Raw genomic sequence first — 14,480 nt, forward strand, 5'->3', positions numbered from 1 at the left:
GCCGGGCCGGACAATTTCTCATTCGATGTCCAGGTTGTCCACAGCTCCAACACTCATTAGAGGGTTGATCCCCTATTGGGGGTGTTGGTCCCATAGGCGGTCCCGCTTGACTGTTCCTGGGAGCTAAGTTCTGGAATCTGCTTCCAAATGAAGGTTGGCGAGATCCTCTTCGCCACCCTCCTCTTTGACCTGGAAAGTTCCGTGACTCTCCTCTCCGCCCATGACTGTAGGTGGGTCCATTTCCGGGTGTGCCAGTGCTATGGTAGTGATAGTGATGCTCCACTGGTGCCGAGACTTCTCCTGCAGCAGTGCTCCCTGCTGCTCCCTGGGGGCTCTGTGTGGCTGTTACCACAGGTGCCTGTATGGTGGCAGCAGTGTTTGCCGTAGGGCCTAGGCTTGCCGGCTCAGAAGGAACAGGGATCATCATTGGTGCCTGGGTCTTTGTTTTTTCTTTCTTGACTTTGGTTAGCTCTCCCAACTGCATCTGCACCAATTTTGTCGTCAGGGATTTTGCTGCATCTTCTTCTTTTTGTTTTTCTTTCTTGTAGATTTCAAGATGGTGACAAATATGCTCAGAGTATAAAGCCCAATTCATTTTTGATAGTCCCACGACTCCATCTAGGGCTTTCAGAACCTCATCTGGTAGAGCCTTTTTTACAGTTATTTTAAACAGGATTTCAGTTGCTGGAGAATGGTTCCATGCATTTCCTGTTTCCTCCGCCCATCTCTTCTGGAATCGGTGCAGGAACTTCTTTGGGCACTCTTCAGGTGTCCACTCCTCATCATCCAATTTAGAGGGATCCAAGACCTCAGGGTACTTTCTTCTCAGTCCTTCCCACATGGAGTTTCTATAGCGATTAAAGGGGACTTCATCATGTTGATTAGTGCCCATCATTTGTGTTAGTCCAACCTTTCCTGCTAATTCTTCAGTGTCATGTTTTCCCATGACATGCATTAGCAAGGCTTTTATGTCACCTAAAGACAAGGTTACCCCTGCAGTGCCTTCTTCTAAGGCAGTTATCCATCTCCCAGCTCCTTGGGTGATGTCTGGCAGCCTGTTGGCCAGCCCCACCATGTCTGTCCAGCTCCATGGGGTATACACATGATGACCATTTCTAACCACCAATGGGCATATGAGGTCTTCGTCCTCCTCTTCTTCTGTGGGGGCTCCATACTGTCTTCCAGATCGAGTGCGACTGACTGGTTCCAGGCAGTCCATCCAGTCGGTTATATTCTGTTCTAAAGCCGCTATGTCTTTGGCTACACATTGTTGTCTTTGCCTGAGTCGGGCCTCTTTTGCACTCTCAATGACGATCTCACCAGAAATTTTTCTGGTGGGTGGCTGTATAATGTGATTCCCTTGATTGGGCGTCGATTGTTGTAATATTCTTCTTTCCTCGGCGTCCCTATGTCTTTGTATTCTTTCCTTCGCTAGCCGAAGCTGCTCAGCTAGTTCTTCATTATCTCTTCTGGCCAGATCCAGTGTGTCACAGAAGCTCTTGTGCCACTCTTCGGAGCCTCTATAGCCTGTGAAGGTCCAGTCGGCTGACTTATGGTGGGAGGGGACGGTTTTCAGTGGACCTCGATGTGCAGGCGGAGCCTTCAGGTCTCTCTCTTTATCCTCGTCTGCCTCCGTGTCACTGTTATTTGTGGCCCCCCCTGCTGGTCGTGGTGAGCGACCACTTACTTTCGGACTTGGAGACCTTGTATGATCCATTTGACAGACTGAGGACCTGTCTCCTTGTGGCTCTCGAGCTTTTAGTGTCAGTGTGAATTTGCCCTCCACATCCATGCCTTGGTCCTCTTCACGAGTTCCTAATACAAATTGTCCAGCCGTCTTTCCCATATCATGACGTTTATATGGGGGTGGCTCTGCTTCCCAGCTCGGTGCACTGGCTTTAGTTTCTTTGGATCTTTCCTCTGTCATTTTTCCTCTTTTCTGCTGTAGCCTCTGTGCTTCCTGCTTGAACAAGGCCAAAACTTCTTTTTCTTCAGTGCGTTTTTTGTTGTTATTCACGTTCTTCTGCTGATCTTTAATTTCTTTTTTCTGTATTTCTACCGCAACTGCTTCACACATCACCGGATCAAATGATCCCTCCAAAGGCCATTGCCTGCCCCCATGTGACCTTTTGTGCCACTTTTTCATACATTGGTTGGCCTTAATGCGTTTTCCTGGATATTTTCTTAGTACTAAGTCTAGCGGGGTACTTTCCCGACCTTGACCTTGAGAGTTACCCATGTAACCCTGACAAACGCTATGTGAGGTGTTTCTATGGTGTTCTGGTAGTCCCTCAGGGGCTGTCCTGATCCAGACCAATAACTTGCTGGCTGTAACACCTGTTTTGTATTTTAAACCCTTAAAAGGATTAAATTTCCAACTGTTTTGCCCGTCTTCTTTTTCTTTAACTAAATACGAAAATTTACCTGTTTCCCACCGAACCTTCCTTGGGACCACAGTCAGAGTCAACCTAGGAAACAGTTCTTCACCTGGATCGGTTGGCAGTGTTACTAAATGATTTAATGGTATGCTAAGTTCTTTATTAGGATCAGCACAAAGCAGCTCCAGCCACGGGGTTAAACCCTGATGCCACAGACGTCTTATCAGCAGCTCCCAATTAATTAGAGGGAATTGTTCTTTCTTTTGCTTCAGATTGACTACCTTAGTAATCTGCCATAATTTCTGATTGATCTCTTGTTCGTCCTGCCAATGTTCTGCTCCTACCCTGTCAAAATAGGTCCTTTCCAGCCAAAAATGTGTCCTGATTCCCTGGGTTTCGATGTCTCCGTCAGTCAAGTAATGTTCTGGGAGTATTATTTCATCATCACTTAAGTCTCCCATCAATGACTGTCCCAAGCATTGATCAGTCTGTCAGCTTTTTCACTATAATCTAAGCTTTAACTCTTTTGATTTATAACCAATTTTATTTCTTTACTCCTCTTACAACCCTAACACTTCCTAATGTCTTTGCTCCCGACTTTCTATTTTCCTTCTAATTTTTTAACTTTCTGCTTCTCGTCTTCTTCTGCTATGTTTGTTTATTAGTTTTCTTTCTTTGAAATAATATCTACCTTCTCTGTATTTACATAGCAGTCTCTTATCCTGTCTTTTTCTTCACTGTCTCTGTTTCACACTTTCCTCTCTGCCTGTCATGCACCTCCCAAGTCCTTCTGTTGGGTCTAAACGCCTCCTCCTTCTCGTACTCTTTCACATTAATCTTGTATGTCAGCCAGCCTGCAAGCCCTCACAGCTTTGCCTGCAACTCCCCGCTCTCCCACACACCAATCTTCAAAAGCTTTATACACAAAAATTATTAAAAACAACTTTCTATATATCTCTATCTAGACTTCTGCCACTTTTCACTCCGCGGCTTTAAACAACCTTTTTAATCACTTAACACCAATGTGTTCTGTTTAAATATGTATGTCTTCTTCACGTTAGACAGCTTCTCCGGCGCTGCCAGCAACTTCATATATTATTTTTTTTACAAGCCCTCTTTGAGCGTACAATATTTCATTTACTTCTACGCCTTACCGCGCCTCGCGTGCGAATCCTGTGCTTAATATATTATTTTTCACCAGCTCCTCTCTGAGCATACAATATTTCATTTATTTCTACGCCTTACCGCGCCTCGCGTGCGTATCCTGTGCCTTTCTGCACTTTCTTCTACTTTTTTTTCACTTACTGAGCTCCTCGTGAGCTTAATGTGCCTTTGCACTGAAAATATTCTCTTTTTCTTTTCTTATAAAAAACTCATATTACTGTGTACTTAATTACTTATTCTTCTCCCACGCCCCACAAGCGTGTATTTGGTGCCTTACTGCACTATTTTCTGCTTCATTAATTCTCATGTATTCTGCACTAACTCTTCATTTATTTTATTTTTTTTTATATATAGTTTTTCTCTTTTCTTAAAAAATGACGTCCTTTATTGAGCTCTTTTACTTACTGTCAGCTGTGCTACTTTGCACTTTTCTCTTTAAATCTCTTTATTACGTACGGTATTTCTACTGCGCCCCCTCAGGCGCTTATCTTGTGCTTTCTCTGCACGTATTCTCTTGTTAAACTCTTTTTTCTCACTTATTTCACTTCAGTCTCTGTTAAACTCTTTAAATAACCTTGTATTACCTTGTATCTATTTGTCAGTATACTCCCCTAAATTAACCCCTACAGCGCATGCTATCAGCCGGCACGTTAGTAACGAATTTCAACACCAATTATTCCCCAAGCATCCAGGTTAATTCTCCACGCACTCTTTTCCGCACCAGAGTTCATGAACATTCCTGACCTTTCACTCACACAGACATTCTTTTTTCCCGGGAACACACACACCTTCTGAGCATTTTATCTACAAGGCCTGATAATTTTCAATCTTATCTTTTTTTGGTCTCTTATCAATTTTTTTAGTCCAGGTTCTTTTGGGTAAGAGGCAATTAAAAATATCACCTGTCAACTTGGGCGGAAATCCCGACTCACTCCTCCAAATCGTGCAGAAATTATAAAAGGTTTCTGCTTACCTTTTAGTCGTGATCACTGTTATTTACGGTCTGGAGGGATGAGCTGGACTGCCCCAGGCTGCCGGAATGCCCCTGGACCCTCCTGAAGCTGGCTCGCCAAGTTCTGTCGTGGCTCGTCTTTAGTCTTCTCAGGATGTCGTCTTTTAGATAACACAAACTAATTGCAAGTGATATGCTAGAAAAGGACACAACACTTTAGAATAATTCAGCCTTAAGCAAGATAAAATGCACAGAGTTTTTAAGTTTATTTAAGCCTTTGACACAGAGCTTAGACAAACTGAGTCCTCTAGAGAGACTGAATATGACAACCGCGCTCATCTATTTATTGGAGACCCGCGGGCATCGCTCCTCCTTCGACTTTTTTATTTATTTCATTCCCAAGACATGGTTTTCTATTGGAAGCGTCCTCTAGTGAACCCTAAGCAGGTGTTAGGCCATTATTTCAATGTGACAAACGCTCCCATTAAAACGTGAAGGATTTACAACTGATTTTTTTTAAAAGACCTTCAGCCACAGGTGCAGGTGGCCTGAGGCCCCCCCCGCACGTGGCCTCAGTCACACGTGCAGCTGGCCTGAGGCCCCTGCACGTGGCCTGCGGGAAAGCACCTAAAAGGCGTTGGAAAGCCCCTGACAGACTGAATGATTAATAGAGCCCTTTTTTTTGGGTTGAACACCTGCTAGTTCAACCAGAGGACATACAGTTCGGATCAGGACACTTGATAGTTCATCATAGTTCAAATAAGGACCTAAAAATTCTTCTACATTAGACACCATGATTAGTGCACAGGTGTGCCTTAGACTGTCCACAATAAAAGGCCACTCTGAAAGGTGCAGTTTTGTTTTATTGGGGGGGATACCAGTCAGTATCTGGTGTGACCACCATTTGCCTCATGCAGTGCAACACATCTCCTTCGCATAGAGTTGATCAGGTTGTCAATTGTGGCCTGTGGAATGTTGGTCCACTCCTCTTCAATGGCTGTGCGAAGTTGCTGGATATTGGCAGGAACTGGTACACGCTGTCGTATACGCCGGTCCAGAGCATCCCAAACATGCTCAATGGGTGACATGTGAGTATGCCGGCCATGCAAGAACTGGGACATTTTCAGCTTCCAAGAATTGTGTACAGATCCTTGCAACATGGGGCCGTGCATTATCCTGCTGCAACATGAGGTGATGTTCTTGGATGTATGGCACAACAATGGGCCTCAGGATCTCGTCACGGTATCTCTGTGCATTCAAAATGCCATCAATAAAATGCACCTGTGTTCTTCGTCCATAACAGACACCTGCCCATACCATAACCCCACCGCCACCATGGGCCACTCGATCCACAACATTGACAACAGAAAACCGCTCACCCACACGACGCCACACACGCTGTCTGCCATCTGCCCTGGACAGTGTGAACCGGGATTCATCCGTGAAGAGAACACCTCTCCAACGTGCCAAATGCCAGCGAATGTGAGCATTTGCCCACTCAAGTCGGTTACGACGACGAACTGGAGTCAGGTCGAGACCCCGATGAGGACGACGAGCATGCAGATGAGCTTCCCTGAGACGGTTTCTGACCGTTTGTGCAGAAATTCTTTGGTTATGCAAACCGATTGTTTCAGCAGCTGTCCGAGTGGCTGGTCTCAGACGATCTTGGAGGTGAACATGCTGGATGTGGAGGTCCTGGGCTGGTGTGGTTACATGTGGTCTGCGGTTGTGAGGCTGGTTGGATGTACTGCCAAATTCTCTGAAACGCCTTTGGAGACGGCTTATGGTAGAGAAATGAACATTCAATACACGAGCAACAGCTCTGGTTGACATTCCCGCTGTCAGCATGCCAATTGCACGCTCCCTCAAATCTTGTGACATCTGTGGCATTGTGCTGTGTGATAAAACTGCACCTTTCAGAGTGGCCTTTTATTGTGGGCAGTCTAAGGCACACCTGTGCACTAATCATGGTGTCTAATCAGCATCTTGATATGGCACACCTGTGAGGTGGGATGGATTATCTCAGCAAAGGAGAAGTGCTCACTATCACAGATTTAGACTTGTTTGTGAACAATATTTGAGGGAAATGGTGATATTGTGTATGTGGAAAAAGTTTTAGATCTTTGAGTTCATCTCATACAAAATGGGAGCAAAACCAAAAGTGTTGCGTTTATATTTTTGTTGAGTGTATATATATATATATATATATATATATATATATATATATATATATATATATATATAGATGTATCTTTCATATGTCTTATTATTTATTATTTTATATATATCCTTTTTTCTTGAGGTGCTTAGGTAGATAGGGACAGTTCCCGTGGGATAAAAAAGCTTTTCAACCTACCATCCCTGATTCTCAAGACCAGGCACCTAAGTGGCTCTACTGTTCTATTTTACTCTTCCTTTTTAGGTATTTAGATATACCTTAGTATACTAGCATAGTTCCACCTTAGAATTGGAATATAATATATAAGATATACCTACTGAATTTTCATATATCCATCCCCTTGATTTGTTTTTAAAAACCTGGTGGAAAAACTGATTTGGATGAGCAATAATCCTCCTATTTCTTACAGACTCTGAAAATGGGGGCCCTGTGTATACAAATGGTCGTAACTGCTAAATGGTTAGTGTAGGTTCATAAGTAGATGAACAGTGAAAATGTTTGTAATCTGGCCTCTTAACACCACCATAATGGAATTCAGATGAAACAAAATGTGTTTCTACTGTAGGCCTTCATCTTGAATTCAAGGGGCTTTAACAAAAATATAATTTTGTTTCATTTGAACTTCATTGTGGTGTTGTTAAAAGGCCAGATTGCAAACATTTTCACTGTTCATCTACTTATGAATCTAACTGTACTTGTACTCTACTGTGTCCACATCATGTCACACAGAAGGGAGCATTGTACATTTTTTCAGGCTCTGTGGTCTGAAGGTTTGGCCTCCCGTGCCACTGTGGCGTCAATCAGCCACACCCTGAGGAATAACAAGCACTCCTGGTTAGGAAGAGGTGGTTAAATGGATGGATAGGATGTCGAAACAAGTCAGCCCAGGAATGAATGAGGGTTATAGTACGGTGTTGTATGAGAAAGTTCTTTTATGGAACAAACTAGACACACCCTCTGCAATAACAAGCACTCGGTAAAAGAGGAATTGATGAATGAATGGATAGAAGGGAAAATGGTCATGAATGCACTCTTTGGGATTGGCATTCTACAAGGATGAAAGGGTGTAGAGCATTTTAATTTGCTATATATAGACAGAAAAGCATTGCTGTCTGATCTGTGTCTCTGTTTTGCCAGTCAGTGTTTGGACAGTTTAAAATGCATTCGTTTTCTTGGTAGGAGAAAGGAAAAATAACTGCAGAGTATCTGAAAACCAGTTATTATCCTGTGAATTGTCAGTACAGCCTATTGATGGCACAAAGTCAAAATTATGTTCAGTTTAGGTTATATGATGGAAACAAGGAAGCTGTTTTAGCAAACAGTTTCTATTAAGTCAGAATGCCTCCTTTATTTCCATGTATAAAAATCATTTTTTTTATAATTTTTTATTTCTGTTTTCCTTCACTCTGTTAGATTTTCAGTGCAGCAGTTTACATACACAAAGATGAATGCCTCTTTAAACAACGTGGAAGACTCCAAAATAATCCAGAAATTGGTGCAATTACCTGTAAAAGCTTCTGAATGAGTAATTGACATAATTTGTGGTTAATTGGGGAACCTTTGGCTGTAGCGGTGCCACGGATCACAAAACCCGCGGTTTGGATGGGATACAGTTTTTTTTGCTACGGATCACACACACACACAAAAAGACATACTACTTTGCTTTCTCTTTAAAAAAAGAACTTGATGAGAAGTGAAAACAAGGAACATTTGCCTGCAGTTCTCAATGAAAAATGAAAACAAGGTGTATGTATGTAATATTTTTAAATAAAACAACACTTAATTGTGTATGAAATTGCAGCATAAACCATATCAGTGAATAAAAAAACAAATTAGCCTGTCAAAACCATGAAAACTAAAAAAAAATAAATAAAAAATAGGAAAATGAGCAAAGCTGACCTAAGTTTATAACTTCAGATTCTGTCTTTTTTAAATAAGGGATCAGGATGTCTACATTGTCTGATGAGAGGGAAACGGTAATAATTTTATTTAGAATCTTTTCAGGATAAAATCTGATTCAAATTCATTCAGGATACTGGTCCTGCAGAGCAGAGACTTGGAAAAAGTTGGGAATGCTTGTTATTTTCCACAGCTGTGGACTTTCAGCAAAGGTCAGCTGTGCACATGCATTGAGCGCGATGCTCAATTCAGCGGGCTCAGGACTGAAGTGGGAAGAGACGGACACTTTGTTCTCAACTCCTTTCATATTTTGAGAAATTCTGTCAGTAGTGTGCAGCAAGCAGAGCACAAAGCTCAAGTTATTATAATCTACTCACCAGACAATGTAGACGTCCTCATTATTTTAAAAAAGAAAGTGAAATTAGAATGTCAGGTCCATTGTATTTTATTTATTTATTTTATTACTTTTTATGATTTTGATTACCACTGCAGTGATTAATTAACTGATGATTAACCAACTCTTAAATAAATTGACAACTCTTTTGATAATCGATTTATTGGTTTGAGTCTCTTGTTTATCCAAATTAGTTGCAGCCCTAATTTTGTCAAAGGCTAAGTTTGATGTATTATTATCCTGCCCGATAACACTTGGTGCCTATATGTTGTCAACATGTCTCATTAGTTCCTCTACCAGAACTGAATTTAATGTTAGATTACCTGAGATTCTGGACTGTTTCTAAACATGGTCACTGAGTGGACACTGGACAGGCTCACAGACAGCCTTACTACAGCCACAAGTTTTAAACGCCTTGGTTTAATGAACACCTATGAGATGTGGAAGTGAATAATTTGAGTGACAGGTGTGTGTGTGTGTGTGTGTGTGTGTGTGTGTGTGTGTGTGTGTGTGTGTGTGTGTGTGTGTGTGTGTGTGTGTGTGTGTGTGTGTGTGTGGATTCAACACAGACTGTGCAGTCAGCAGTGTTGCAGTAGATTTACACGGCATCAGACAACACAAAATGTGACAAAAAGTCCACATTTCACACTGGATCCCTTGCTCTACAGTCTACCCCCCACTCTTTTCTCTCTCTCTCTCTCTCTCTCTCTCTCTCTCATATGTATACACACAGTCGTGTGAAAGTCCTGCAGAGAAACGGGCTCGTCATGCTGAGAAGCCACACAAAAGTTCTGTCAGTCAGCATCAAGTCTCCTGAGGCCTTCCACCGGACAGCTTGTTAGCCTATGGAAAGGAAGAGCACAATTTCTAGGCCAGTGGTGGCTCCTGACAAATTTGTCAGGGGGGCTCAATTCAATTGCTGCAATGATGGCAAAGGTGACCCATTCAGTAATTAATATATAGCTAACTAGACAGTTTGTTACATTGTATTGGGGAAGTAGTCATCTGGCAAACTTGCTATTGTCTTGTCACATCATGCAACAATACCACCAGTAAACACCAGATAGCAGCACAACACAGATTTCCCTTAAGGCTCGTGGCCACCTATGCCCAGTTCACTGTAAATGTCGTTTTGAATAAAATTTAAATCCTATGTTTGACAATGACTGAACTGTGGACATCAACACTTATGTGGTCATCTGTCATTTTGGTCATGTGAGGATGGATAATAGTCACATATCGAATCTTGTGTAAAAACCCCAGTTCAAGTCTTGGGATTCAGCAATTTTTATTCAATAGCTACTCTTCTCAGGAGTCGTCTGCTTTTTTCAGTATTAAACTCTTACTATGTTTAAAATTATTTCATCATGTTATATTTTGCACAAGGTTATATGGGTTTTACATCAAATCTATGAGAGCAGTCAGTATGAGGATTCGGCACAGCTGAAGTCATCCTAAATGGGCGGTATTTCACGAAGCACCACTTCACAGCCGAAAAACTCCATCTCTTTTCTTCTTTTTTTCCTCTGGTTGTACTTTGCACAGTCACCCATATGTACAAGCTGCCACTGTTCTTAGCTTTCACTCAGAAGGTCTGTAACAGTATTACACCTGAATACGACTTCAAATGTACATTAGTTTGCACAGTTACCTTTTACATGCAGGGGTTTTTTTTTCATGTAAATGATCTTATGCCAATAAATTCCAGAGTCTGTTCAGGGTGTCCGGAGTAGATTCATGGTATCGGAGCCAAAGTGGGCTATTTGCAGTGACTCTAATCATCAAGAAGGCTCATACTTTTTGCAGTACTTCATTTGTTATTCTTGGTATTCATGCACCATAAACAACTTCTTCCTCACCTTGAACACACTTTGTCAAAGCACTGTGTCAAGTGTGAGTGAATAGTGAATTACTGTAGATGTTTCATTTGTCAGAAGACAAGAGACATACTCAGATTCACCTGTGCACCTCGAACCTGACACTGTAGTGCAGAACTGACTTAATGGTTCACTGAAAATTTAGTTTTGGAAAAGTGAAAATGCATGAGCACCTTCTCCGGTCTCATTACTACTGTGTGCATTCATCATAATTTATTTACATTCTCATATATTCATTTTGACGTTTGATTTCTTGTGGGAATGGATGACAAATTCATGTGGTTGATGGTTTTGAACAGTATTTTTTTTGTATATATATATATATGTATATATGTATGTATGTATGTTTTAGGTGGGACCAGAGACATTGGCTCAGCTTTGACCAGGATGTGTATGAGACACCGCAGCATAGAGGCCAAACTCAAGCAGTTTTCCATGTAAGGAGCCCTACGCTATATTTATGTCCTGCATTTTTTCATGTTGCCTCAAGCACAGAGCTGTTTCTGAGATATTGATCGCTTATAATATGAATTTCAAGCTCTGACGAAAACCTTCGCCTGCAATTTATTGACCTTTTTCAAACTTTGGACGATAAACAATTTTTTACTGTTGTGGAAATAATAACTGAGTTCACTTGAACCTAAACTGTTACCTCACAGTGGAACTCCAGTGAAGTGATCTGTAAAGAGGGAAACAGGAGATCTGAGGAAGCAGTTTCATACATAGATTAAACTTTTGTGATGGTGATTATGATCATCTTTAAAGCAGCTGTGGAGAGAGATGGTTGAGAATCAGATGTCAGACATGTAGGAGGATGTTTCAGACTTAGAATAGATGGGGAAAATGCATGGGTTAATTTGGGGATCATGTAAAAAAAAAAAAAATACAGAAAAAATAAATAAAAGAATGGAGTTCAAAATATCCCACCATGTACAGCGTGTGTGCGCGTGCATGTGTGTAAGTGCCCTTTTCCCTTTCAATGGAACACTATGAAAGAGACAATTTGTCTGGCAACACAGGAATTTGAAGTGTTTTAGTGCAGCCACACACTACACAGACAAGGGTCCCTCTAATATGGGGTGGCATTTTAGTAAAGATTCCACTGGATCTCCATAGAAGAGGTTGTGCACAGGGAGATTTGGTGGCTACACACACATGCGCAGTATGTAGAAATGGAAGATGAAGATGTCTAATTTTAGTTTCATTCCCTGAGCCTGCAGCTGCTCCCAGCTGCTTCACTACACAGAGATACAGCTCAGAAGCTGTGAACAGTCGAGTAATGATCAACAGACATGACTGCACAAGCTTCTCACTTACTGCTGTGACACTCAGTCTGACGCATATCTAAAACACATACCTCAATTTGAGCCTGTCACTGTTAACAGATGAGACCATATACAGGGCTGATAATTAGGAAACGCATAAAATAAAGAAAGCACTGATGTGAAATCTGTGACACCCGAATAAATTAAAATGGCGTTTAAAAGTTGGGTAATGCTCATATGTATAAATTAAATTAAATCAAATTCAACTGATGACGTAGACAAAAATTCTGACTTTGTTTTTGTTGCCATGGACATGTTTGGACAATTCAAAAGTTTGAAGCATCTAAAACTTTCACTTATCACTATATATTAAGATGGATAAACTTTACAGTAACTTAAAACAATTATGTTATTTTAAAATGCTTATTAGTACTGTACTCGTACTATTGTTCATGTTGACCCCTGATTATAAGTCAGCAATCTAACCTAATCATGTTGTTGTTGTTTTTTTGTTTTGTTTTTTTTTTAGGGTCTTTTTGGAGGATTTGATCAACCCTCTGACGGAAAAGATGGAAGAGTGGAAGAGAGGAGTCAACACTTTGGACAAAGACCATGCTAAAGGTAAAACAAGCACATGCAAATGAAGATGGAATATGCAAAATGCGCCGAACACTAAAAATTTGTGTAATGCCAGGATACATCAGAAACATTTTCAAGCCATGTAAATTTTGCAGTGTTCTCAATTTATCACCTTTTGTGCACTAATTGGGCTATATTATAGGTAAAGATTACATAGTAACAGCTCTAAATGGAAAGAGACAAGCAGACTGTGAGGAAATTCCTGGAAATGTTGGGCATTGTTTCATTTAATCTTTTCTTTTAGGCAGACGCAGGGCCCTATCTTTCCTGCACAAAGCGGCACGTGATACAGTGCTAGTGTCATTGCAAGTTTCCACCTGATGCAGTTGTCATTTTCATGCCCAGGGCTCATTTGTCTTCAGTACCACATATACTTGCACTCTTCTGTGCACAGATGGGTGTGCACAATGAGGTGTAAAAATGAGGCGTGAACAAGTGAAAAGCTAATGCATTCATATTGCATGTCTCAACAAACCATTTGCACTTCAGACGACCTAAAAGCAGATCTGAAGTCTAGCGCATTAACTTAAGGCACCCTGACACGAGCATGATTTTGATTCACACACTTGCACGCCTGTCGTGACGATCCCAACCGCTGTGTTCCCAGCTGGATGCCGATCTTTGTTCCACCACAGGCCATGTGCTCTGTGCTGGACGCTGTGTATATGAAATCATTATTCCGTGTCAGAGTAATCATTTTCTCTGCAAATTGGCCATTGAAAACGGCACTAATCACTTCCTGAATCACAGAGGACCGCCTCAGCCGTTAGCGCGCACACGCCTAACAAGCTGCAGAAAGCATTTTGAGCAGTCTAAAAAGGTAATTTGTCGTGTTTACATTGTCGTGGCTTGGTAAAACAGTTGTGTGTTCTTTCCTTCTTGTGCGCAGCTGTTAGTGTGTTTTTGATAGATTTAACATCTTGTTATAATCCTTCAGACAAGCTGCGCTCTGATGCAATCCGCTGACGTCACCACTCGCTCTGTTCTTCTTTACTCGACTTGACCAGCTGCACAACATGTTGGCGATTACTTTGTGCCACGTAGCACTTGCACGCACCAGTGCCCCTCTCACGTTCAGTCTACACCAGGTAAAGACTAGTTTACTCTCCTGCATGACACAGGTTGTGCAAGTGCACAAATCAAAGTCATGCTCGTGTCAGAGGGCCTTTAGTTGTACTTTAAGAGTGCAACACTCTGACACACCTTACACGGGTTCACCATAAATGTTCATTCTGCACACAGCAGTAACTGTCATTCCAGAGAAGGTCTTAGAAGAAGTGTAATTCCAGTAGTCACGGCAGTGGAAGGGTATTCCCCCTAAATTCTGCCATTTCATTGTTTTTGTATTTGTTTTGTTTTGTTTTTTTTGGGGGGGGGTGGGGTGGGGGGGGTTGTTGTTGTTGTTTTTTTTTTCTCAAGTTCAGTATTACCATCACGTTATCTTTAATAAAGTTTAACAAGGTCCGTGTCTCTTGCTTCATCCACATGTACAGCCTCATGTATTTTAGAAAATCATGTGACTCTTTATGTACATCATGTGGCCTGTAATAGCATAAAAGTGTTTCCAATGCAATTTTGCGAAATACATTTTCAAATCGCCTGAAAAAAACCACCTCATGTAAGTGTAAAATCCTTTTTGCAATAGTTGAGATTTTCAAAATACTTATTTCTATTATGTGTATTTTCACTTCACTACTTCAAATTGCACAATTTGGAGGGTAATGAAGAAAATG

General features: G+C 41.4%; 1 protein-coding gene across 1 annotated transcript in view; it reads left to right on the plus strand.

Annotated features, from left to right (window-relative positions):
- Window positions 1-14,480, plus strand: part of LOC117514670 (protein MTSS 1-like) — a 117,545-nt gene that overhangs the window by 66,503 nt on the left and 36,562 nt on the right. The window contains exons 4-5 of the mRNA XM_034175240.1: window positions 11,196-11,280; window positions 12,638-12,729. Coding sequence (XP_034031131.1) covers window positions 11,196-11,280; window positions 12,638-12,729 — 177 coding nt within the window. The remainder of the gene's footprint in view (window positions 1-11,195; window positions 11,281-12,637; window positions 12,730-14,480) is intronic.

Source organism: Thalassophryne amazonica, chromosome 7, assembly GCF_902500255.1.
Source record: "Thalassophryne amazonica chromosome 7, fThaAma1.1, whole genome shotgun sequence".
Lineage (NCBI taxonomy): Eukaryota > Metazoa > Chordata > Actinopteri > Batrachoidiformes > Batrachoididae > Thalassophryne > Thalassophryne amazonica.